This window comes from Passer domesticus, chromosome 11 (assembly GCF_036417665.1).
Source record: "Passer domesticus isolate bPasDom1 chromosome 11, bPasDom1.hap1, whole genome shotgun sequence".
In the NCBI taxonomy this organism is placed as follows: Eukaryota; Metazoa; Chordata; class Aves; order Passeriformes; family Passeridae; genus Passer; species Passer domesticus.
Genome location: NC_087484.1, coordinates 12313868 through 12341197, shown reverse-complemented (window position 1 = coordinate 12341197; position 27330 = coordinate 12313868). Strand labels below are relative to the sequence as shown.

At 37.6% G+C, this 27330-nt stretch overlaps 1 protein-coding gene across 24 annotated transcripts in view; it reads right to left on the bottom strand.

Annotated features, from left to right (window-relative positions):
* DLG1 (discs large MAGUK scaffold protein 1) overlaps positions 1–27330 on the bottom strand; it is a 139110-nt gene that overhangs the window by 54861 nt on the left and 56919 nt on the right. For 12 of the 24 annotated variants that reach the window (XM_064385734.1, XM_064385736.1, XM_064385735.1 and 9 more), the window contains one exon: positions 1111–1203. The exons of 6 other annotated variants lie outside the window; for them this stretch is intronic. In XM_064385734.1, the coding sequence (XP_064241804.1) occupies positions 1111–1203 (93 nt within the window). Of the gene's footprint in view, positions 1–1110; positions 1204–17955; positions 18004–22535; positions 23115–27330 lie in introns of those variants that run through there. 6 more of the 24 variants (XM_064385751.1, XM_064385757.1, XM_064385756.1 and 3 more) reach the window with 5 other exon arrangements.

Below are 27330 nucleotides of genomic sequence, written 5' to 3'. Positions count from 1 at the left end.
CCTATTAGAAGGGAGTGTTTCTAAAACTAATTACATTTCTGGTCTGCCTGGTGGAAGAAGTGCAGGTGAGAGATTCAAATAAACACACATCTACTGGAAGCTGCACTATAGAACAGGCAACTGCAAAAAGCTTTGCTAATTATGGGTTATGCAAAAAAAAAAAACTCAAAGACAGAGATTACCACCTGTTGCAAGTTTAGTCAAGTAGCCTGAAAGTAAATTTAAGAAAAAAAATACTGATGTCCATACTACAAAAATTTTCAAGTAATATTCTGGATAGCTTAACTTCCTTTTAAAGTTAATAAATATCTGTCACTAAATGATTCAAAAAATTGATCCATCTTTTCAGAAGGTGTGCACTCATCATTTCAGATTTCTGCACTGGAAGTTACAGTAAAGTTACAAAATCTAAGAGCAGAATGACAATCTATTTGCAAAAATGTAACTGCTGGCTATCCTGGATTGTTCCATAGCTTGCCATGCTGAGGTCACATATTCCAAATTACATGGGAAATACTAACATTAACTCCTGTTACTGCCTTCACTCCTCTTGACAGGGTTTGGTTTTTGTTTTGGGGGGTGTGTGGATATTATGAGACCTAAAGGATGAGGGCTCAGAAGAGAAGCATTTTATGAGTCAAATATGTTAGGAATGGAGAGGTAAAAAGATTTCTCTTATACTCTAAATGTCCCCCAAAACAGTAATACCAATAAATGGGTGGAGAACATGAGAAACACCATGCAAGCGCAACCAAAGAAAGACATGTATGAAGTATCTATAGGAGATGAGAAAACATTTTCTTTATAAATAAATCAAGCAATAACACTTTAGTAGGGGTCAAATGGCTCTAAAGTTATGTGAACACAAAATATCCTATTGGCTCTTTCTATTCTTTAGGTTATTTTTTCTCTAGTTTTTCCACAACTTACTAGTCACTTCTATATGAAAATATTTATATTTCAAGTTAGGGTGAAATTCTAGTTAATTAACAGCTCACCTCAACACTGAGTACAGAGTAGCAAAAGGCGTATTTCAACAAAGCAACAAAACAAATTAAAGAAATAAAAGTTAAACAAGTTTAATAAAACAAAACAAAACAGAATAAAAACCTGTGGTATGGTGGATGGGATGGTCTCAGCAGGGACTGGTGGGACAGGGATCACAGGGACAATGGGAGAAGAGGAAGGAACAGCTTCTGTGGGCTAAAAATCACCAACAAAATGTCAAAAATAAGGAAAACTAGAAAAACAGTTTCAAACAAACAAGACTGAAATGTAACAGCATAAACAACTATGAAGTAGCACATGGATTTGGAGCCTAACTACAATGCAGACAGTCCCTTGGAGCCACACGGCTCCTGGCAGCACCTTGCCAGCACTGCGCTGAGGGTGAGGAACCCAAAGCAGCTGGACATGCCCAGGGGGTTATCTCATACACCAAGGCACTGCCCCTGCAGCACTGAGACTTTGGGGTCCAGCAAAAAACCTGCTCAGGTCCATGACCAGATTCAGGCCTTTTGTGGGCTGGTTTCACAACAGAACCCCTTCACCAATATAAAACACAGCGCAAAAGCAGGGAAATGGTGGGCTGAAGTTAATAGCACTCAACAAAGCTAATATTCCTCTTTGATAAAGAGGAAAAAGCAGAAGTACTTTATGGTTTCTAAACTTAGCAAAAATCAAAGAAAACCTTTTAGTCATGGGTGGAAGGTGCTAAAACAGCTTCAATTTATCTCTCACAGATCTTCACACAAGTTTACCAAACATCTGTAGACTAGGACAATTTTGGTCTTAGGAATCTTCATTAAAATAATAACCAGGGAACTTTCTGACACTTAAGCTGCAAGGGAATAAGATTCAAAACAGCATTTTGAGCAAAACATTGACTCAAATATCTTTGAGATGTTCACATACTGGTTGTCAACAAGCTGTCAGCAACACAAACTGCTGGCAACCATCATCTGAACAGCAGATCAAAGCTCTTGCAATTCAGATGTTCCAAGATATTCTCGTGATCTTTAAAAATAATGAAGCATAATGACAAAAGAATATACTAAATCCCAAAAGTGAACAAAACGCCCCAGAACATAAAAGAGTATTAAACGTTTTTAAAAGTTTGAGATATCTTAAAACACAAAGCAGCATACATCAACAGCAGCCACCAAGGTAAGGAGTAACAGCAAATAATGCTGTTTGCATTAAGAGTCCAAGAACAGCAACACATATTACATGTACATATGGTATTTATACAGGGTTTTTTCAACTCAAAGTCAATCTTCCCAAAATGAAAGCTGGTGAAAAACATTGCAATTACTGAAAGATGCAAGACCAAGATGTTTGGTATCTTGAGAGTTAATCCTAATGTCATTAAAGCATTCTTACATCTAAGACTAGAACACAATATTTAAAGTGCTTAAAAAGAGAAAGGTAGGGCAGAATCTAAATTGGTCTTGAAAAATATTAATATGCCCTTTGCAAAGGATGCAAAAATTAAATGTTCAGTGCAATAAACCTGTAGCTCCTGAAAGAACAACACAGGCTTTAGATGACAGATCAAAGTAAACAGCTCAAGCACCCATTTAGCCCTACCCATGCGAAATATGAGACACCCCTTTAAGTCTGCCTTGTTCCAAAGTAAGTGGGTTTTGTGTTTAACCCACACACTCCAAGTCCTTCAGTGAGGAAATACCAACTAATATGTAGGTAAATCAGACCACCACGCACATCCTTAAGCCAGAAAATTCTGTAAAATTCAGCAAATTCTATTCTTAGTAAACAACAAAGAGATACACTTTGGAGAGCAAAAATCAAGCAAACTAAACTTTCCCCGCTTTCAAGAAATTACTGTAAACCCCCATATTGTATAAAGCGCAGCAACCTTCACTGGAAAACATGAGAGCAAGTATTCTTTTGGCAATCTTACTTCAATAATTGCTACTTTGATTTCTAGCAATAAAATACAAAAGAAAATTGAGTAAGAAATTAATGAGAAACAGCTGGGATAAAATCACAGAAAGAAAAAAATGCAACGTATTTCCTCCAGTATGCACAAAAACACACATCTCCAAACACACAGTGCAACACCTACCTTTCCTAAAGAGCAATTCGAGCCATCAGACACCCAACCACTAGCAGCTTTTACTTTTGCTGTGCTTTTTGTAGGGCTCTTTTTTACACTGTCCCGTAGGTTTACAAATTTCCCTCTGTGCTTGGCAGCCACCGGCAGCGTGCAGGAGCTGAAAGGCGCCCGGGCGGCCGGAGCGCGCTGCGGGCGCCGCAGCGGCTGCTTGGGCTGCAGGGCAGCAGCTTCGTGTGCTTCCATTCTCGGGCTCCTCAGCACATCAGAGCGCTTGAGCGTTCCCATCTCACCACCATGAGCACTCATCAAAGGCGCAACACTAAGAGTCCTTTTTGGAAAAAAAAAAAAAAAAACAAAAATACCCCCCAAAACCACCCCAAATGGAAAAAAAACCCACCACCAAACACCCAGCCAAACTATGGAGGGAAAATAAAATATTTCTTCCTCAGCAAGTTAAAAATATATTTCCTAGATTATGGTCATAGGAAGAAACCCTACATGCTCTACATTAGCTAGGTCTGCATGTTGTGTGCTCTCTCACTCTATTTAAAGAGCACCATTGAACCACCACAGAACAGTCAATTTGCTGGACACAAATAATCAATGCAATGCACAAATTATTGAATAGAGGGCAAAAGTCATCTGACTATTATAAAGAAGCTCCAAAGGTTATTTCTCCTAAAACCTCCTACAATCCCTTAATTTTTCTCCATTTTATCACCTCAAAACTTCTCCAAGGCTCACATCCAGAATTTTTTTTAATCCTTCTGCTGTTCTGAATGCTTCTTGGGGCAGAAAATTAATGAATTTATAAGCAGTTTGTGATGGACAGGATATGAATTGTGAATGGGCAGATACATTGCACAAGATTTCAACATTAAAATGTCAAGGAAAATAAAATTTTTAATACCATAATAATAACAAGAATTACTTTGTCTAAATAATTTTAAGAGTTGTATTTCCTCGAAATGCAGCAGCACCATGAAACCACAACCTTCAGGCACACACTGTTTAAAATATATATTTTCTAATTTAAGATATTTAAATGAATATTTAAATGAGTTTTTTGTTATTCTTTCAATTATTAATGCTAAGGATGCATGATCTCTATATTACATTTTTATTCCAATATTCAAAACAGAAAAAGCTTCAAAATTAATCCTTCCCCCATTTCCCCCCTAAAGTACAAAAGGGGGAAACAGCTTGATTTTATCACATTGTTGAATATTTAACTTTACCAGCCTATTTTAAATTCTATAAAAAGGGAAGGATCAAAGGTGATTTCCCAGCTTCTATATGAAAATTGACAGCTAAATACACTTATATTCCCAGCCTTACAGAGGGAAGAAGTGGGCTCAAACCAGTGGCCACAGAGTCTTCTCAGCAGGTACACACATCCAGCATCTGCCCAGCATGAACCACCTGCCTCTTGCCCAGTGGGTCTGTTCCAGGAATATGCTGTGGATCTGGATTTCTGCTGCTGGGTATGATCAGAATGAAGGACACCAGCCCACAGGAAACAACTTGATTAGGTCAGCTGTACTGTATTTAGTTAACATGGAGAGGTTTCATCAGTTCACAGCATTAAAACATGGTTATTCTCCATCTCACATTACACCTTCCTGCAGCAAATGTGAATATTTAAATTATGAGACAGCAGAATTTTTACATGCAGAACAAAAGAACAGACATACAGACCTAAGTACAAACATTTCCAGTTATTTTTAGCATGAATATTAAGAGATAAATAGGTACTGACAGATGCTTCTCTAATCACCAAGAGCTGCCATGTCTCATCTTCTGTCCAGAAGGGATGTAATCAAGAGCTGCCGAACGTTTCATTAATGCAATATCCATAACGCAGAGACAGAAATGTTTCTGGCCAGTGACATGAAACCAGAAATGTGTTGGCCATACCAACATTCTCAGACTTGTGCAGGCACACAGCAGGGATGTATTTGGCCTGTGAAGAATTCAGGAGCTGGAGGACTGGATCCCCCTGACACATTTGGGCAGGTGCACCCAGGCTGTTCTGTTCCAGACATCCCAGGAGCTGTGGGTTTTGATACTGAAGGGCAAAAGCAGAGATGAAGATAAGCATGTTGTGAATGTGCAAGATAAATAGCTCAAAACCAGCACATCATAACTTCTTCTCCTCTGAGAAATATCCACAGATGCATTAATACTGAGCAGCTCTCAGGTACACTCTTCAGCCTGCAGGGATTACTGGGATGGAGCTGAAGGCCCTGTATCAGTATCCTCTTTGGCAACAGCCTGCTAAATGGCAGCTTTTTTAGACCACAAACATTTCTTTTCCAGAGATATTCAAGACTGCTTGAGGTTTAGCAGGATGCATTTATACCATCCATCTTACTTCCATATCAGTACCCAGCACGACATTGTCTAATTACTATTAGACAATATGAATGTCTATTACATTAAAATGTAGAAAAGAAGCAGAAGAGGAGCTTGGGGTATAAGGCTTTTGTCTTGCATACATAATAAATCCCAAAATACATGATGTTCCAGCTTCAAAAGGAACATTTTATTCCTGGAGACATCAACTTTGTTGAAAACACATAGACCAAGTTGCATGTTGACTAAACGAAAATAAATTAGCTTTTAAGAGTGCTAAGAAAGAAAATTAAGGGCAAGGGGAAGAGATGCCGAATACCACATTCTTGGAAACTCAGCTGTCTGGCTTCCTATATTCTCCTCCAAGCAGAAAAGGGGAAAGACAATGCAAAAGACGAGGCAAAGGAATTCACATATCTGTAATGTGCTTTCAGACCTTTTGATTTCAGTGTAAAAGAAGGAACATTATGCAGCAGAAAACTGCTAAGGGCATGATTTTTTTTCCTTGCAGTCATCATGCCTTTGGTCCCTGAGGTGATATCAATAAGGCATTAACAATGAAAACAAAAACTTGAAGGCAATTGTAGTTCCAAAAGCAACGGTCCAAGCACCAAAACACAGTCAAGGTACGAGAGGTATAGGCAAAATACCTAATCCATGCTGCATAGTGTGCCTTGAGACTCTCCAGTGAAAAAGCTCAGGCTGCATTGAAATTTCAGTGGTATGCCAGTACAGAAAGTGACTACAGCTTAATCAAAGCATAGTAATGCTTATATAGAACAACCATGGTGTAAACAAAATGAAAATATAATGAAAAACACAAGAAAAGGAAGAGAATACGAGAAGAATGTTATTAAAAGAGATTAATCAGATATTTGAGAGATATGGGGATCTCTCAATCTGAATTATATTCTCATGGGAGGAAAGGCAGAGCCTGCCTTGGAGTCACACTGGTAGAATAAAAAAACTCTTGCAGATGCCTTGAGAGGCTACCTGGGACAGAGGCTAGACAGTGTTAGAGGAATAAAGCAGGCATTTATTGAAAGGCCTTCTAAGGATACACCTTGTGCAGTACAAGAGCCTGGCCGAGGCTACACCCAAGATGGACGAGGGTCACAAGTTTTCACACTTTTGTAAGTTTTGGTCCATTTCCATAGCGGCGTTAATTGTCCAGTTACAGCTTCAGGTTATGCAGTCCCATCCTCCCAGTTTGCTCTCATCTCCCTGGTTACACTTTTTGGGCCTGAAGCTGCAATGGTGTCCTTGGTTCTCAGGCTGGATGGAAAAGGATTGTTTTGTCTGACTAAACCCTGAAGAGAACTTGCTAACACTTTATATGAAGTTCAGAGTTATAGACAAATGCAGTACAAAATCTGAAATATATGAAAGCTAAAACTTAAGACGTCATTGCAAAGCAGTGGGACACATGCACAACCCAAAGCCAGAAAATGCAGTTGTGTAACTGAAGCTGCACAGGTTTGGCAGATCATATTTTGACTGCAGAAAGCAAGTGTTCTCCAGAGACTGCTTTAATTACTAGCATGAGCTGCTCTACTTTAATATCAAGTGCTAAGTGATTTTTCATAACCAGAGGGGGTTCAGGATCAGGTTGTGCTTTCATATTAAATACCAACTCTGAACAATTTGTTGCTAACACAAAGCTGAATCATCAATATTTTATTCTTTAAATTACTGCATCAAATATACAGTGCACACTTTGCAGCAATCTGTTAAAGTACCAGCAATCTTCTATAAGTAGTTTTTCTTCAAGAATCATTTTCTTTCCACATTCTCTACCACCCACTCAACAGCTGAGTAACAACAATACTCATAGAAAGGGAAAATAATCCTAATATTTCACCAGCAATGTCTTCTGCAAAGGTCTTTTTTAAAGCTTTGATCACCAACTTTCATGACTTCAAAAAGCAATTCTAATGGCCAGAAGAATACTCCAAAAATAATTTCGTACTTCACCCCTCCCACTGCCTTCAAGCAGATACTACAAAATCAGTAACTTCTGTTAATGTGACTTGACTGATGAAAACAAGTCCATATCCATCATCTCTTCTTGAAAGTAGGAAATAAAATATCTTCCAAAGTGCACAAAAATTTAAAAGCAGTAAGAAACAATTTTGATCCAATATACACTGACAAAGCTGACTTTAAAAGGCATAGATTCTTTCTAGAGATATATAGGTTAAGGTCTGGCAGTGCAATTTTGTATCTTTTTCCTGAACTACATCCTAGAATGCCACAGGACATGTCACTAGTGAAGGGTGCTATTTTCAGAACTTTGCATCCATCTTCCTCAAAACCACAAAAGTCAATACCCATCTCAACATACCTTCAGGGATTTATAGACTGTTTCATGGAGTCTGACAGTGACAAGAACAAAGCACAACTGCCACTCATCCTCATTCCCAATCCGTGCTATCCAAGTGTGCTGCCCAGAGGATCTAACTGAACACACAGCTAGCACTAAACCCATGCACCACCTCTGTCCTATTGCTCCCTAAGTCAGTGCCAGCCCGTGGCCTTGGCAGGTCCTCAGTGCCACGATGTCAGTGACTTGCGCTGTTAAGCTATAAATTTAAAGACATGCATATTTTTACTGAGTGTATTTCTGCACTACTTTAAACAAAATGTAGCTTCAAGAGCATTTGAAAATGAAACATAGCACAAGTACTTTCCTACAGCTCCAACTCTGGAGTTCCAAAGAAATCAAATCAAAACTACCAAGTTTCACAAGAACTAAAACCATGTAGAACTACCTGAACATAAGCAATCATGTTGCAAGTCAAGTATTGAAGAATGCATCTGAATTTTGAGAACTGCACAGACACAAGCCCTAACTCAGGCCAGGCAGGAGTCCTGTCATTGTTGATAAGCCAGTGTAGAGAGCAAAATATGCTGAATACACGGAATGGGAAGCAGAACTGCCAAACAAGACAATACCACTAACAGAAGAACAATTCACTATTACCTGACCAGGGAAATTATAAGATTAATCAGGATGGCACCAACCCATGGGTGGTTAGGATTAAGCCTTCCTAACATTCTGCACTGATGCAAAGATGACTTTGGGTTTCTGATTTGTGTTACTGACTCCTGCCCCTTTCTTGTACCTTGCCATGACAGAGCAAAGACTGATTACCATGGTGTCCCAAGAATGAAAGAATAAAACCCCTAGACCTATACCTGGATGACACCCAGGTCTCTCCCAAGAGAGTTTGTTCAGAAAGCACAGCAACAAAGAAGCTGAGTCTGAAGCTGGTCAGGGTCTGCCTACATAAGGAGGGGTAAGTTAGTACACAATGGTTTAACAAGGAGATTTTGAGGACAGGCAAGTTCACCTTGGAGCTGTAACATCAGTTCAAGTAAGTACTGTAATGAAGTTATGAAAGGTTTTTGGATCCCTGAAAAGACATACCCACCCAGACCTTGTGGATTAAAAGGACTAGTCTGAATGCCTGTGACATAACCTTGGCTCTCACCTTTTTCAGAGTGAACCACAGCTCCTGAAAATCTTATCTGTGTGAGAAGAGTATTTTAAAGACACAACATTAGCATATTAAATATTCTAAACTGTAGGGGTTATGAGGTTGCTTGATTTTGTGGTGTTGGGTTTTTTTTAACTCAGTCAACAAATTGATTCTCTAACCTAGTTTCCTCCTCAAACCCCACAGCATTTTACAATGAACTCAAATGAACTTAAAACTCTGAACTAAAAATATAAATAAATAGCTTTGAAGGGGGAAAACAAAGACAGCAGAATATCAGTAAAATCACAGATGGCGAGCATGACCTGAACTGATTTGAAGACAAACACAGTGTGTATTTACTCTTTCAATTCTTCACTGCAATCTTTATCTACAAAAACAGCCTAGGAGCAATGTGCACCACAGTTACCCAAGCCAAAGTAAAGCAGCACTGACAGACTCTTACGTGCTGAGGCAGACTGTAGCAAAACTAGAGTTTTGTGTATGAGACAAATGAACAACCACAAGGCAGAAACTGGCAACCTGGACCTACAAAACTATTACCAATGCTACCACACAGTATCTATAGTATAGTATATATAGTTGCTCAATGAGTAAAATTTTCAGGTGCTAAGAATCTCATGCAAATACAAACAACAGCCTCAATAGAACAAAAGTTGCAGCAACCAACCTGTTCTCTCTCTGCTAAGATCAAAAACTGGACCCTTGAAGCCTTGCCTTTGAGGTGAGGTATTCAGAAGGACTTTGCTCAAATTAATTTGTCCTGTCACATCTCTCAGGGACTGAGTTTAATCTCAGTCATACTCCAGATCCATAACATAAAACATGTACACAAAGTCAATATTACTTTTAATAAAACTAACTTGTGACTTTTATTTTTTCAAATACTAAGCAAAAGTCCAATACTGAACCCTTTGCAGCAGGTCAATCATCTGTATTCACCAAGCAACTCAACACTCTCAGCTCAAAGCAGAATTGCAAGGCTCCTCATTAAATTCATAAGTGCTATTGAGAATGAATTTAATGCATTTAATTTGCAACTTAAAGCAAGGCCTAGAAAGCTCCTTTTAAATAAGATCAGCCTTAAGAATAATAGCTTTCATTATAATGCTAATGTATCCACAAAGAAGCCCAAGCAGGGTTTTAGCATCTGAAAGAGCCAAGACAAAGAAAAAACATATTCTAAGACTTTATTATAGAAAAATAATAGCAGCTCTCAGGTGTCAATATTTTAGTTTTTGATATTCACAGTAGAAAGGGTATGCTGTGCTAGGAAACTGAGATGTGATGAACTGTTCACTCCTAGGAACGTTATTAAATCAAAATACAATGTGTTAAAGACTGGGTAGTGTTTACCTGTTTCTCAGAACACATAATTTGCAATAATTTTTCTATTATTCAGGAAATAAGTAAACCTAGACAGAATGCCTGTTCTGTTATTTCTAGTTAATTTAAATATCAAAGAAGTCCTATACCTATCTAGCTCTGATACTGAAAAGTGATCTCACTCAATACTAGAAACCTATCAATTACTTGTCAAACTATCACACTACTCTTCTCCAAAAGTTAAAAAAAAACTTAATTAATTAGACTGTTTTTAAATTGAGTAAATCTTCAAGAACCATTATTCATAACATATGGAAACTTTGCACATGAATGTTATCTTATCTAAAGTATAATATATAATATATAATATGGTTGAAATTTTGAATTCTTCATTACAAAAAACGTCTGTAGAAAGGACTAAGACAAGGGGTTTGACTTCTAAATATACAATTCAGAAAAAGCAAAACAGGATTAATCAGACCCTCAGGAGTCCCAACTATTGCAAGAAAATTGTGCAATTTCCTTTTTTATAATCTCTAAAACCAACAACACTACACAACACATTTCTACTAATGTTTGAAGTCCTTAAACACTGAGAGGCTAAGAGACATCAATTAAATCTTTCAACAGTTTAAAGGAAAAAAGGAAGTGAGGTTATGGTCTGCATTTGTTCACCTCCCCACCACAACTACTGAAAAAGCTGTATCCTCAGAACAAGAAGATACCAACCTTTAGCCACACTCTTATAACCTTGGTGAGGCCATGAGTGGAGTTCCGAGGTTCAGGCTGCCTTTGACAAGTGATGCTCCAAACTTTCCACTCCCAGGCCACTGTCCAAGCTGCTCCTTGCCAAGATTCTCTAACCTGGCCTAGTCCCTGTCTGCCTCTATGGAGTAAGGAACTAAAATAAAACAGAGGCAACAACAGAACAGAAAAGACAAATCTGACTCCTCAATCCAAGGGAAGGCTATTTCCTTTAAAAATACACTGAATTCTCTTTCCAACACTGTTTTGCATTTAAAAAAAACTTTGAACAAAATGCAGAAGAACAGCTCCCATAACCCCAACTCTCCTCCCCTTCATTAGGCTACAAACAAGCAGAAGCTGCTCTTTGACTGTTGAATCCTTGCCACTAAAAGAATGCAGTCCAAGCTCATGAAAACTCATGGATTCGGCATTATTAAACACACAAGTCACCTCCAGCTCTGGAATCCCTGTACTGGAATAGGCAGAAATCTCTGAAAGCCCTCAGAGAAAATATCACAGCTCTTTGGCCTGGGTTTGTCCTCTTCCCCAACCCTCTGCTCCAGCTGCTGCTGGAATCAGGGCACCAGCTTGACAGACATGCCAGTAGTTTTCTTCTGCAGTTTTTCTTTTCCCAACAGCAAAAAAAACAAGTAGAAAATTGTATTTTACAGTGCATTCTACTTCATCTGATTATGGTTGCTGAAGTTGAAGGATAAAAGTTGATAAAAATTGAACACTGCAACAAAGGTAAAAATGAGCAGGTGAAGAAATAGGCTGAAACAAGAGAAAAATTAACACTGAAAATTATGAAAGAAGTGAACTAACTCATAGGCAAAAGCAAATTAAGTGGTTATGCTATGAATATATAACTACTTACTTGCTTTGAATTTCAAGAACCAGAAAACAAAATGTATCTTTTTGTGCTGGTTTCTGAGGCTCAAAGCCAAATTAGCAATTGTCAATTAAGTTTTTCAAGTCCTTCATTACTTGAATTTAAGTGACAGCAGTGATGTATGGTATAAAAATTAACACCAGACAAAACCCAACTTGCCAGCACTCCTGCCATTTCCCAACTGCACCAGAACACAAGATGAACCATCTGTGGTTCCAAGATGGACAGCATTGTGTCTACTGCACACAGGAAAAAAACTGTATAGCAAAAAAAAAAAACCAAGAACATTTCTAATCCAGAAATGCCTTAGGGCAGCAGCTGGGAATTTACCTGTTACTTGTATCATTAATCACATTCTCTGAGACTATTAATTTAACCATTAGTCCTTTCCAGATACATTTCAAGATTAATTCCTGCCACTCTGATCATCTCATGACTGACGCAACTCTCAGGGGATGAATCTATCAGATTGCATTTCCTTATGAGAGCTGGAGATTTCTAGCCCAGGTGATCATGATTGCTGAGTGACATTAAAGACCAGAAATTGAGATTCTATTCCCCGCATTTTACTTGCACTCTTGCCAGGCTTCCAAACATCCTCGAGACATTTATTCTCATTCTTTTTTCTCCCTAGTGTAATTTATTCAATAACATCAAATAGCACAGTGCGCTACAGAGAGAGATAAATTATTCTGATAGCTCACACAACCAAAAGTTGCTATACTGGATGAGAGCAAAGGCCCAACTGGTCAAGAGTCTTACCAGCAGTAAAAACTGACAGATGGGCACCTAGGAATTAGACATATGCCCAGTAATTTCCCCAGAAAACCATTTCAGAACCTGACAGTCAAGGGCTTCCTGAGCCACTCTCTGTAACAGCTTCATGCCACCTGCTCTTTGCAAATCCATTTAACTCTGCTTTTAGGTAATTTTCTTTTTGAGCCTTCAAAAAGAGCATTTTATCCACAGTGTCAGTTGTGTCAGTGCCTTTCACAACTTTAGAGGAAATTTTACTGGACAGATTTAAAATTAGGTATCTATTGCAGAATTTGTACTTGAGAACCCTCTTAACTTCATTTTCACTTTTTATCTTTATCATATTTTCCCTCAGACTTTTTTTTTTCTGTTTTATTTTTAAGTTATCTATCCTTATAGATGACTAGATTGTTCCTTTTGATGCTTTGCTACTCTTTTCCTTTTTTTACTTATGCTACATCCTTTCTAAGACAAGGAAAACAGAAGCCCCCCCAAAATTAGAATTATACAAAATAAATATACTCAGATAATTTTTTATGTTATTTGCTCCTACCTCTTTGATAATACCCAACATTTCATTTACTTTTTTTATTACTGCATGGTACTAAGGTGACTTTTTCATACAATCATCAGTGATAACTCCGAAGTCTCTTTCTGGAATTGAAATACTTCATTTGTAGCCTATCATATCCCTTTTATCTCATAGCACCATTAATTTTAACAGATTTTTATGCAAGAACCACAGTTTTCAAAGACTTCTGTAATTATAAAAACATTCTGACAACGACATGTTCCCATGTAGATTTTGATCTAGATGGTCTCTGTTTTTAAAGATGTCTGGATGATCTGCAAGTCCTTCTTTTCCCATTATAGAAAGAAACTGACTTGTCTTAAGAATACCTGTTTATCCCTCTGCCTGTCAATTATTTTGTAATAATAGAGAATTTCCCAAAGTTCATACAATAAGGAAATCAGACTGCTTAGGTGCAGTCTAAGAAAGTACAGCTTTGCTCCTTTTTAAAAGAGAATCATGTGTGCCTCTTCAAAATTTTTGTTCCAGTAACTAAAATATTTTAAACAAAAGGTTCACATGGAACATAACAGACAATTCAGTCATATTAAATGCAAGTTTCATAAGAAATCCTGAATAAATGTCATCTCCTATTGATCGTGTGCCTCTTACCACATTAATCTAAGTTCTATTGGCACCTGAATCTTATTATTTTTTCATACAGTAAAATGAGTAATAGGAAATACTCTGAGCTGAAAGCTGGGACTGCCCTAGCTAGTTTTCTCCTTGGAGATAGGCATCTACTTTGGCATTCCACACCTATCTGGGAATATGGTTTTAGTCTGTACTATCACCACCTTCATCAGCAGTACTTCATGGTCACTTTGCATAGCACTTGATTTAACATCTAACTACAAGTGCTTCTCTGTAACGAGGTTTAATGTGCTCAAAGTCTAAAAGGCTTTTCCGTACACAGAATATTCCCTGCATTCCTCTTTTTAAATTACAGCATTAAAAGGGAAATTAAAAGCAGTAGCAAAGCAGTGCAATAAAAAGAGGGATTTTTAAAAATCTATAAATTGCTTTCCAGGAGTTTTCAGCTTCCAAAGAGCAGTTTAAAGCCATTATATTAGAAGATGGATCAGAGATTATGATGTATTTTGACATTCTCAAGTAGAATCTTTATATGTCATTATACTTTTTACATAGGAAATACTAATTTATTACCCTGATTTGCCAACTACAACATGTCCCACTACTCTTCCTAAATGTTTATTATATTAGTACCCATCTTCAAAATTAAGATTTCTATCTGACTTGGAAAACAAAGCCTTTTTCTACTAAATAAACAAGCTTTCTAGTTTCTGAAATCAATCCCTACATATTTATAGTCTGTGACTATACCATCTTCTGACTTTCCTTCAGATGAACTAAGCAGAGGTTCTTGAGTTTTCATTATAAAGCAAGTGCTTGTGAATATAATCTACAGTTATAGAACACTTTTCTGAACACTCCAATCACTTATCATGATTTCAGACTGATTACCCTATACCCTACAGAGAGAGAACCCAGAGCTCCTTCTCTCTCCACTGGGAAAGCTGACTCCCTTCTCACCTGCTACATCACACTTGCTATTCACATACAGTTAGTTACCTAAGAAAAATAAGTACTATTTACTTAGTAAAATAAATTAGCTTTGAAGTAGAACTGTACCCCAGCAGCACAAGCAATCTTTACTCCCCTCCCTACTTCGTTATGAAAGGCAAACATTACTACCTGGGAGCAACGGAGCACAGGCTCCTCAAGTGACTTCTGCAGGCATCAGTCTTAGAGAAACAGTTTTAAATAAGCAAATACACACACTGTGAAGCAGCTCTGATAAAGAGAATAAAAGACCAGAAGCCAGCAGACTCATCCAAAAGATTCCCACGGTACAGCAGGTTCCAGGAAGTACCACACAAAGCAGTGAGAAGAAAGTGAAGATTCCATCATCAATAAAAACTCCTGTATTATACCTGCATCCCATAAAATGTCTGAACTCCTATTTAGAAGACTGACACAGCTGCATAGATAGTAGAATCCAGTAACAACAATAATACTAACTTCCATACAGCTTAAAAAAATGTTGGCAACTTACAAAACAACCCAAAACTTAAGCTGATTACAAGGACATGAAAAAAAAAATTTATAGGCAATTCTATTTTACCAATGTTCTGGAATACCTTAAACTATTTTATCCTGACTTTTTCTTTTTATTTCCCTATGAAAAGAATGCATAAGCTGATCTGATTTTAAGGAAATCACTGCTTAAAATGTATCATTTCCAAAAAGACTGTTGCAAGGGACAAGAATATACAAAGCAAACACTGTAATAGAGCAATAGACTGAAAATTCATAAATGCCAAGATCAGCTTACAAGAGACAAAATGAGTCATAAATGTCTGTTTTCTGTCTGGAGAACACGTCAGCTCAACTACATCCTAATGTGCAGTTAAACACCAACAAAAAGAGAAGGGCAGCAAATGCACAACAGAAACAAGCTGTAGAGCAAGGCTGATGTATTAGACAAGTGGGTTATAGGCAATGAGATGAAATTCAATACTGACAACAAGTCACATGGAACAGCAATAAACGGCACAGAGACACCCTGAGGAATACCAAACTGGAAAACAAGCCCAGAAGTGCTTTGGTTGGTGGCAAAGGTTTTTTTTAAATTATACAAGACAGACAGAAGAAATCCTACTTTCAGGGGATTCTTTCAGTCTTTCCAAGTCTGCTCTTTTGATATTGAATCTTGTGCATGCAGCCACAAAAACCTAGTACATGGAAGATGGCCTTAGGTCTTTCAAAAGGCAAGTGTCAGAACTGCACCAGTTTGGGCATCTTTGACAGTTTCTTAGGGAATGAACCATCACGTGGTCAGATGGCCAGGCTGGTCAAGCGGGGATTAGAACTTTAACAACTTGAGCATCTACAGCAGCAGTTTCCAGCAGGTAATGTTGGCAAACCTTAATGAGGCACAAGAAAACTCCTGGGGCTCAGGAGAGTCAGAAAGCACTATTGGTTTGTCTTGGAGTCCAAGCAGATCCTGGAAGAAACTCAAACTAGTAGCAAGAAGTGACCACTTAAGAGGTCGGTGGATGATCCCAAGTAAACAAAGGTATAGTTTAAAAGATATTGCAGCTGAGTATATCAAAGATTAGGCAATATTTTTTCTCTTTTTTTTCATGAGAAACTATTTTTAGGGAGAACATTGATGTAATTAATTTTGACCTGTATAGAATTGACTGTTGCTAATGCTATTTTGGGAAAGACCAGAAAAAGCAGATCCTCAAAAGGATTCAGGGACGACTCACTATGTGGTGTGGTATTAACAAGTTGTCAAGTCTCAGTACTAAATTTGGCCTCTGTATAACATTTTCTGAGCTTCCATGACAAACAGCAAAAGGTTACCAGCCTTTGCTGTAAAACAGGAGTGCTCCTATCCATTCTCTAAGGAATAAAATGGAGGAACAGTGCCAACTGATCAGAAGGATTTCTCCTGAATTCCAACTGGAGAAACCTGTAGAGCATTCTTGAAATCATCTATGGAACTATGCAATCTTCACTTGAATTAAATTTGGAAAGACATTTTAGAAACAGCTTTAAAGGAAGCATCCTTCCTTATGGGAGGAATGCATCCACTGGGAGCCCTCTGCTACAGAGCCATTACATGATAAGCAAAATGTGAATTATGTGGTTATACCAATAAACAAGAATGAGGCACTTCATTTCAATTGCACATGAGGAGGTTGATGTTTTTCTTGCATTGTCATCTTTTGTAGATCTGTCAAAGTAATTCAAAATTGAACTATACTGGAAATGCTTCACAGTAGGATTATGCTTGAAGTTTAATAATCAGCAGCATGTTGAAATTAGTTTGAATTCTCTCCCAGGGAGAGGAGTGATGGACACATTCTTCACTCAGGCTATCATGCCCATGTTAAAAAAGAAAAAAAAAAGGTAAAAATAAGGAAGTTCAGGAGCCTAAATGCTTCATTGAAAATTTTTAAGTAATTGTTATTCATCAGGAGAAATTTAAATTCCTTTTTTGATTTGGAAAACAGATAAAAGAAGTGGTCCCAGCAGAGGTTTTAGGAAAAAGAAACAAATCCTTCTCAAAAGATACTGCATAGCTGGTATGCACATGCAGATTTCAATTTCTCTTGTTTAACAAAACAATTTCTCTCCTTGATTACTATAAATCTCAGGAATGCTGTGGACACAGCGTTTACCAGGACTCTGAGCTGGGTCTAAACTAGAAGTCTTAAATTGCACAGCAGGATACCATGTCAGCTCCCAAACATGGATACAGAGATCATTCTAAGAGACAAGGTCATGTTTTCTAAAAACATCTAAGAAGCTTCAGTTGAGCTATAGTCTTCAAAGTAAAGGAAATGTCCTGCCCATCTTAATCATAATTGAGAGTGCTCTTGATGTTGTGAACCAAAATAGAAGAACAGGAAGAAGACTATTTTCACTTTAGATTCAGTGGTTCTGTCGGACAGTAATTTAGTTAATAATTGTATTAGCTGAAACATGTACAGAGGCTTTGGCAGCAAAACAGAAATGCTATACTACAGGAGCCATGCTAGAGCTGTTCAGTAAGCTGACAGCTGGTGAAAGACAGACTGGCCTGTATTTGACTTTCAAAACACTTTGTCGATCAATACAAGCCTCAACTGTGAGGGCAACTATCACAATATAAAATAAATTAGAAAAGTTATATAACAGCCCTAAAGAGTCCTACCTTTTTCACAGGCTTCCATGCACTGGGCTTCATACAGCAAGACCTTGTTAGTCCACCTGAGTTATTAGCTGAAGACAATGGATTAAGAGGGGATCCAGTGTCTGCCTTGGCTGAAGATTCAGACTCTTGAGCACAGTGCAGGCAGAAAGCCCCAGCAGTAGCAGCAGCAGAACTCCAAAAGCAAAAAATTCTGTGTCTCTTTCTTTGTTTACCAGATTTCTGACTCATTATGGAAAAAGTAATTTTCTTGAGATACAATGCAACAGAAATATGAAGAAATTATGTTACCAACTCTGAGCGAGAGGGAGCTGGGAGAGACCAGGAAAGAGAAGGTGGAACGCAAACCCCTCTGGCAGGAAGCAGTGCCTGCAGGTAGCTGGAGCACAGCTCAGTTCTTATCACCACTCCCTCAGTTCTTATCAGCACTGCCGTGCTGCAGGTGATTAGCTGAGGTAACAAGCTGCACATGCCAGCACTGCAGTCACACGCAGGGCTTGGAGGGAAGCAGCACAGCCCATCCCTGCACAGGCCTGAGCAGAAGGGGACCACTGCCCACAGCAGGGATCCAGCAGGATGCTGACAAAGTCTGCATGGCTTTACATGGCTCATGCCAGATATTCCTAAAATTTATTGATACTATTATGATTTTAAAATTGCCTATCTCTAAAATGTCAAGCAAATTTCAGAGTCTTGAGAAGTTTTCATCTCTACTGTACACAGAAAATGTTTACAAAATGAACCAAAGGTTCCAGAGAAACTCTTCTGATGCTTTGGTTAAACTACCAAGAACTTCCTGCTTTTTGGCCTATTGATTGGAACACATATTAATGCATTTCTCTTGCAGAATAAATTCACGCCGCTTTTATCACTGCTACAATGCCATCTTACAGAAAATGCAACCACTGGCAGAATTAATTTGTAAAATAAACTCCTGTTTTTACAATTGTGTGATTTTACACAGCTTAAAATCAAGAATATGAAGGAAACTTAGTACAATAAAACTCATGCTTCAGTTTCAGAAGGTGCATTGTTATAGAGAAAATCATCCAAAGCATGTATTCAAAACTGCTTTCTCTTGCATTCATCACAGTATTAACAACAACAATATATAAATACTTCAATATACATCAAAATACAGGAAGGATAATAACATTCTTAGGGCAATAATGATATTGCCCTAAGAAATCAGTTTTTCAAGAAGTACAGTAAAAGAGGGATTAGGGTTGAGACCTGACTTTTTTTTAATCATTATCTTCTTAACTGCCTTATAACACCTCTGTGTCGTGTGATTGGACATAGCATTTTGTACGTGCTAGAACTATGTCCATAATACTCCAATGACTCTGAGAGCAATAATCTAGGACTAATGACACAGTAAAACTTTTATCAAGATCTTAAAAGGAAGATACACTAAGTCGAGAAATGACTGGGCTCAAACAACTCACAAAAGCAGTTGATAAGCTCTGAAATTTAAAATTCAGTTTTTTAAATGGCTAAGTGGATTTAGTATGATTTTTCTGTCCTCATCCTTTTCACCTTTCCTAAAAAGATGTCCTAGAAATAGAAGTAAAAATGAGCACAGGATATTCAAGGAGCTAAACAATTTCTCAGTATCACATGCTGCAAGTGTATGCTCAGTTACACGCTAAGAAAAGCCTCCGTGATTGCTGTTAGAACCAGTTTAATGACATGTGTCAGTTTCTGCATTTGTAGCACACCACGGGCTAAATACCGACAGTTAAAATGCTTTCTGAGATATGATAGCTGGATTGACTGGCAAGAACAGGGGCTTCTCAGAGCTCTGGAAAGAGTTCAGAGAAAAAGCAGTCATCTTGATACAGGTATCCTCCTTGATGCACTGTGCATATCTCTTGTTAGCACTTCAAATCACCAGTATCTGTCATTTGCATAATGGTGTATTTACTAAGCTCATGGCACAGTTATTCACCCTTGTGACAGTATAAATACAAATTGTTGTATGCTTGGTTTTACTGTTACCTGCCATTTTATACCACAGATTTGGCTTCTATTAAAGAAATTTTAAAATTTGCTGACACAAATTGATATATCAGCTCCTAATCAAATTCCTTAATTCTTCTATTTGAGTGATTAACACAACATCACAGAGAATGACAAGGAAGAAACAATAAAGGCCGTGAATTCCTGAACATGTTAAATCTGCTTCCAGGACTCATAAAGAAGTCTGGTGTGGTTAGCTGGGCACCAATCATTTGGGCATAAACCAAGGGATACTACAGCAAAAAGCAGTGCTACCATACCCATCATCAACTTCAGCCTTGCTTCCTTAGGATACAAGACCCTAGTCAAAAAATACCCTACCTCAAAATCCAAAGTCTTCTCACCACCTTGCAGGGGTGAGGGTGACCCAAGCAGGTCCCAGAGAAGGACAGGCATGTGCCACCTCCAGGAGTCGTTTCTCTTCTACTGCAGATGGAGGGAACTAAGCCAGTATGACCAATTTATGCCATCCAAGAAAGCCAAGCAAATGAAGGGACAACTAAAACTGGGGGCTTTGTAGCAGATTCACAGGGGAAGCAGGAGACAGCAACTTTAAAAACCACCAAAGGATTTTGTATCTGTTACAAATCATGATGTCACAGCAATAAGACTTGATAAAGCCCACAATCACACACAGAATTTCTACAGGCCAGGTTGGAGAAGTACTTCACATTTAATTATTTATTTGGACTCTGCAAATGTGATTACATTCAAATGATGGGGATATATCTCAAACAAATGAATAAAAGGTAACAAAAAAGTTCAGAATGCTACAACACAGAACACAAACTGAAGAGAACTGAAAAACAAAATTGCACCACAGTGAACAACCTCCAAATGCCTTTTTCTCTCCTGAGGCTAGAACAGCTGCAATGGGTGGATAAGGTGCGAGCACAGTACAGAATCCTTCCAGAGGAAGTGGCTTCAACAAGCTCTTATGTTTTTAGTGCATGATTCTGAATATGCTCATTAAGGTTTTTTTAACAACCACTTCAAAATATTTTATGTTTATTCCTCCTCCTTCTGGCCATGAACATGTATAAGCAGTTATTTTTAATGAAGAACTGTCAGAGCTATGAAAAAATCTGGCAGGCTTTCCCAGAGGTAAGCAATCTTATCCATAGCAGAAAAATAGAACAAACACTGTGATATTCACAGAATCATGGCTTTGGATTGAAGGGATCTCAGGAACTTTACCTGGTCCAACCCTCACTCAAAGCAGAGGGTATTCAATATTTTATGAGCAGATTTCTAGGCCTGACTAGTCAGTCCAATTGCAAGCTTCACACATTCCAATAGTACTTCTTCAAGCTTTAAACAAATGAGGGCAACTATAATTTTTTATTGAAAAGGTTAACACAATATATTTTTACTTTAAAAAACCCCAGTATTTAAAAGCTATTATGTCTACCTAATGCATCACTTGGAGTTGTATAATGACCCATTAGAGAAACTACAGGATGCAACTTCTGCATCATATACAAGATGCAACAAGAAAGTCAAAATTCCCCTCTAAGCTCTCCTATTTATTGTTTACTCCAAATTCGTAAGCAAAAAAACCAGGTAATATTAAGCAGAATTCAGAGGAAGTGCCAGTTAACCATCTTTGAACTACTAACATAGAAACTGTCCTAATAAAATTACAGTGTCTGAGGATAACAAATTTTTCCTTCTTTTATAAATTTTTGTAGTATTTCAGGTTAAATCTTTCAAGACATCTTGACTAATGATGAATTTCATTTGACAGTAGCAAAACAAACCTAATCTCCCATGTTTAAATAATTCTGACATTTCAGCATTGTTCCAAAGGTCTTAGTCATATTTTCCCAAGAGATACTAATTTTCTTATGCCAATAAGTTTAAACTTCTCTCAGTGCCCATCTTAAGAAGTCATTCAAAAGCTGCACAATTAAAATTTAGCTTGCTTGCTTTTACCTGACTTTGAATGATGATTAACACAAACATCACATAGAGCAGATGGACAGCGAAGTTGAAAAATGTCATGTTTTTCTTACAGACTGCACTATTGAATGCACACCCTGTATGTAAGGGAGACATTCCTTCATCTGTGTATTATTAGCAGCCAAAAAACCTAGAAAGCTGTTACAGAATTTAATTTGTTATGTTACCTAGAGTTAAGGTTTTCAATTATTTAATTCCTTAACTATTAAATACGCAGTCTATTTGATTTGACATCTTACTAGAGCTATGGAATTGATATTTCTTAACTACGTTATTGCCCTCCAGAGCTAGGCAGCAGAATGCAAACTACATTTTCAATATTTCACTGTTTCATTAGGATATCTCATATTTAAAATTGCCGGAGGCTCATCACTTGCAAAATAAATAAAAATCAGACCTCATTTAGTGTTTCCATTTTCATGCTTTAATGCTAGAAATTATACAGAGCTCTTTAAAATATGAAAATGAAAGCAGACAGAAAACGCCATCCATAAATAAGAGATTACATGAAATCATGCATATATAACTAACTGCTCTTTCTGACTAGCAAGTAACCAGAAAACATGCAGACACAATCACTTGAACATGTGGCATATTACCTGGGTGGAGCTGGCAGCAACAGAAATGCAGTCAATGAAGCCATGTCTCCGAGTGAAAAATGCCACCAGCTGCTGCCACCGGGAAGGCTCAGCCCGTAACTCATCTGTTGAGCCTTTCTTTGCCCACTGCTTCTGCTTGGGGCCTACCGAGCTGTGGCTGGAGCCAGCGTTGCCTCGACTGGCGCGAGAATAGAGGAGTGTGTTATTTCCGAAAATGTAATTCATCTCTGCAGCTCTGCAGGTGGTTGCCAGGCAGTCTTAATTCCCTACCAGCTGCTGAGTGGTGAATGAGCAGGAAAAAAAAAATGCAGATAGAATTACAGCAGCATCGTTTACAAACCAGGAAAACAAAATTCTTGCTAGCTGATGCTGTTTTTCTTCCACGGCTTTCTAGCTCTTACATTCCCTCTCTACCTGTGATTACAATAATGAGTATAATCTTGAGGAATTTAAAAAAAAAAAAAGCAGCAAGCAAAGGTTTTCCTTATTTTTCCTTTTCGGAATGCACAGGATGAAAGCCTTGCTTTCTCTTCCTAGCTGCCAACAGATATGTAAGGAAAACTGGGTAGCAGGTACAGTACAACGTTACAAATTCACAGCTATGAGGATGGTGGTGGATGATAACAGCTACTGGGTGGAGAAAGCACAGATCAAAAATAACCAAGTTTCAATCACTGCCTGTAGAAATATCCAATAGCATCTTTTCACTTCCTTGCCTGCATAAATTATGAACCTGGAGCAAACAAAACGGGGAATATAGAGCAGAGCTGCACTTTTACTGATTCTGTCTTTATGAAAACATTCCAGAGAGGAAAATTACTTTAACACCATGTTCAAAACAAATATTTAAGAAACAACTATTTGCCAATTTCTTCTTGTTTTTCCCTGTTCTCTTGGGCATAAAGCAACTATAGAGGGAGTGGATTACAGTTCCACAAAACAATCATTTTGTGTTGCATATCAGAAGATTCCTAGTGAAGTTGTTCTACTGTGGTTTTGGAGTCTTTTTAATCCTCAAGAAAAATCTGAGACTAAGACTAAACACTACAAGTCCACACTCTGCTGTTCTTTTCTGTGAATAATGTGTAATATTCATAACATCTATGACCAAATTTCCGTGACATATTATGAATATAATAAATACATATATATATCTTATATATACATAACTCTTTCTGACTGAACATTACTTCTCAAAAGCACAAGAATAATTCAAAACCAAAAAATTCTTATTATTCACTAAGGACTTTTCAGTAAGATTATTTTGATCTCCCATACACATAACAAGTATTACTGCTAGAGGTTTTCTCTGCTCTCTTCATAGCAAAAAAGAATTCAGAATAGTGAGCTCAAAGATTATATGGAACTCAAGCTACCTTACAGAACTCACCATTCAAATTTTTATAACCAACTATTTTAAAGAAAATCCTCCAGCTCACATCAGAGGGATTATTTTGGAAACAGTTAAATGCCAAGCTTTCAGTAGCAGCTCATCTCTGGAATATCAAAACAATTTGTGGTATATTTCTACTGTCATGATCATAGCACCAGGGAAAACATTAAAAAAAAAATTCTTCATATGAAAAACAAAGGCAGAAAAATTCCTTACAACACAGCCACAACTTACAGTCACATAATTCTAAAAATCCACTGCTCTGTGATGTGCATTTTAGCGGAGTTACCAAATTCCCTCACATACTTCTTGGGGTGCAACATAATCTGCTCTTTAACAAATTCTTACTGACAGCTATCCTATTCTGAGTAACAGGTTTTTTCCTGCTGGCTTCTATTACAAGCAAAATAAGAAGGACATTAATTGAAATGTGTCGTAGCGAGATCAATGCACCATTTAGTTCTAGTCACCAGTACAGCTCAATAACACACCACATGCCAATATTCTGAGCACACCTTTCAGACACACTTTATTAATATTTATAAAATAGAATGGCTCATCACTGTAAGTCATATGAAACTGGATCTGACTTGTGCAGTGTCCTTAAAGCTATGAGCATAAGATAGATAATGGAGGTTGAGAAATGCCTGAGACACAGTAAATAGGACTTTTTCAAATGCACAAGCTTCTCACAATGGCAATTTTTTCCACAGGAAGACTGCAGCACTTCCTGAGCCCTACCTTTTTCCAGACACAAAAAACATACCTAGCCTGAAAAATGCTATGAATTTATTACCAGAGAAATTGATTAATCCCTGACTATGACTGAAGGTGTTTGGAACAAGGTACAAATGATATGCTTTGAGTACCAAGTCTTTTTATAAAGAGTCAAGGTGAAAATACTTTCAATCTTTTTCTACATATGGCCTTGAATGTCAACACTGCTATACCACTTAACAGATATCCTAGAGAACAAGAATTTGTTTAACATTCAAAAGAACTTCTTCAAGAATTCATTTTTCTCTCTGTTTGTCCCCATAGGCTCCAAACAAAGTCACATAGAATAATATTGTGCAAAATTCTGGAAGAAAACACCACAATATATGGACAAGAAATGTACCAAGCAGTTATTTTTTTTACTGTTATATCAATCTGTCTGAAGATAAGAGAGGTCTGCTGTGTTTTAAGGCAGTTTCCTTCGAGGCTGATTCCCACACAGCCAACAATCCAATATGGCATCAATTACACAGTGATTTTAGAAATCAGCACTTCAGGAAAGCATCACATGGAGAAAAAGCTTCCTGAAAGTGAAGCAACGATGATTTAATTTCAATTGAGAGAGAAATCCAGAAAAGTACTTAAGGAGGAGGTTATGCAATCCCGCTGGTGATGCAAGGCAGCAATCTGTGTCACCTACACTCCATATGGATGCAACGATATCGAGCAAGATCTGCTGACGCCTAAGCAGATACAGTTGCAGTTATTTGTAGAAGGAGCTGGTACTGTGGGGATGAGAAAAACCCTGATTTTCATGTGCTACAAAGTAACCTGAAGATAAAGGCAAAGCATAGCTCTACAGATGGCACAAAACCAGGATAGCACAAAGGAGCCCAGATTAGAAGAACGGTCACTTGTAGAGTTGAAAAAACAGTGGGAGGATGTAAAAACAAGGGCTCGTTTCAGTCGAAGAGCATTTCAACAGAGGGTCAAACACCTACAAGCAGAAACTGGAAAAAGTTCTATTTGCACAGAAAAGGCAATATCCAGAGAAAGGAAAATCATCAACACAGATGTCACAGCTGGAATTGCATCTGTGAATGATTGCCTCAAATGGCAGAAAAGGGAAGCTCATCAGGAAACTGCAGGAAGTCCTAAAAGGACTTCCATCCTAAAGGACTTCCTAAAAGGACTTCCAAAAGAGCTTCCATCACCCCTTTTCCATATTCTGGATATTGAACTGATGGGACTAAAATTAAAAACAAAGCAAACAACCACCACACACTAAAACAAAACAAAAACCACTATTTACTGTTAGGCAGGAATTGAGAATTTGCAGATTTGAAAAGATTTCTGCCCCAAAACAAAACAGTACATAATTAAAGGCTTCCACATCAGTACACATATCTCTACAGGTTAAGAAATTTACTGCAAGATTCATCTGCATTTGTAGAGGCTGCAGAGTAACATTATTTGTTCTGTGGCCAATTAGCAAGATATAGAAATCACAGTGGTTACTAAATGTAAAAATCAACACCAAATACTTGGACTAGAATTCCTCTGACTATATCCAAGCAAATTGGTATTTTCAGCTTTCTGAGACAAGTCAAAACATGACATACTGTATTTTAATCTCTCAGATAAAGGTTTCCTGGGCATAAGTGTACAAGCAGAATGCATACCTAAAATTAAAAAGGCACAGCAACAAAAATTGTTTGTGAACAGAAACAGCAGTTATATATAAATTACCCTTTCTAAACAAAAACCAACAGTCCCCCTGAAGCATTTGAAAGATGTCTTATATTAGTTTTACCACCATTTGGTTAAACAGAGTATTGGTTAAAATAAGCACAGACCCTAAAGGTAAAAAACCTGATTGTTTTAACAGAGAAAATTCAAGAATCACCTAAAACAATGGCAGGTACTTATTTTATTTTCAGTATCAGCTAGGTTTTGACAAAAAACAGAGACAAAAGAAATGTTCAGAACTTGGATATTCAAACATAAGACTATGCAACTTAAACTCTTCAGGTATGGGAACAAAAACAATACTGAAAATTCAGATACAAACTCATGTTTCTTTCTTAAACTTGTCAGAATTCTAGATTTAACAAACTTTTACTGGCATAAGTCTCATAAACAAGTATACACAGTATTCTTAACCAAATCCCAGGAGTTCAGGACACAAATACTGTGGAGAAAAAAAATTGTTAACCCTTTCTGCTAAGAGATGCTATAGAATCTATCTTAACTTTTAGTTCAGATAGGACTGAAGGATAGTTCTTGACCCAATGGCATTTAAATAATCAATAAAAAGTACATATCTTACTGCTGAAACCAGCTTATAAGTAAACATCCCAGCACAATTATTCTATTATGAGCTATTTTAGTACAAATATGTAATATAAAATATCATTACCTTATTACTCACAATACACCTCAGACAACCTACCAATCTGGGCAGATTAAACTGCCTGGTCTTCCGCACCCTGCTCATGAACCTCCTGCCCATCTTTTTGGCACGCCAGACTGACAAAAACATCTTGTGTTTAATGCAAGTCTCCTTAGGTTTGCTTCAGTCATCAAAATGAACCCAACTGCACCGAGAGCTCAGGGAAAATCTCGGGGGAAAACAGTGCAACCCCTTTCTAGGACGACTTGCTGTTGATTACAGTATCGTAGGTT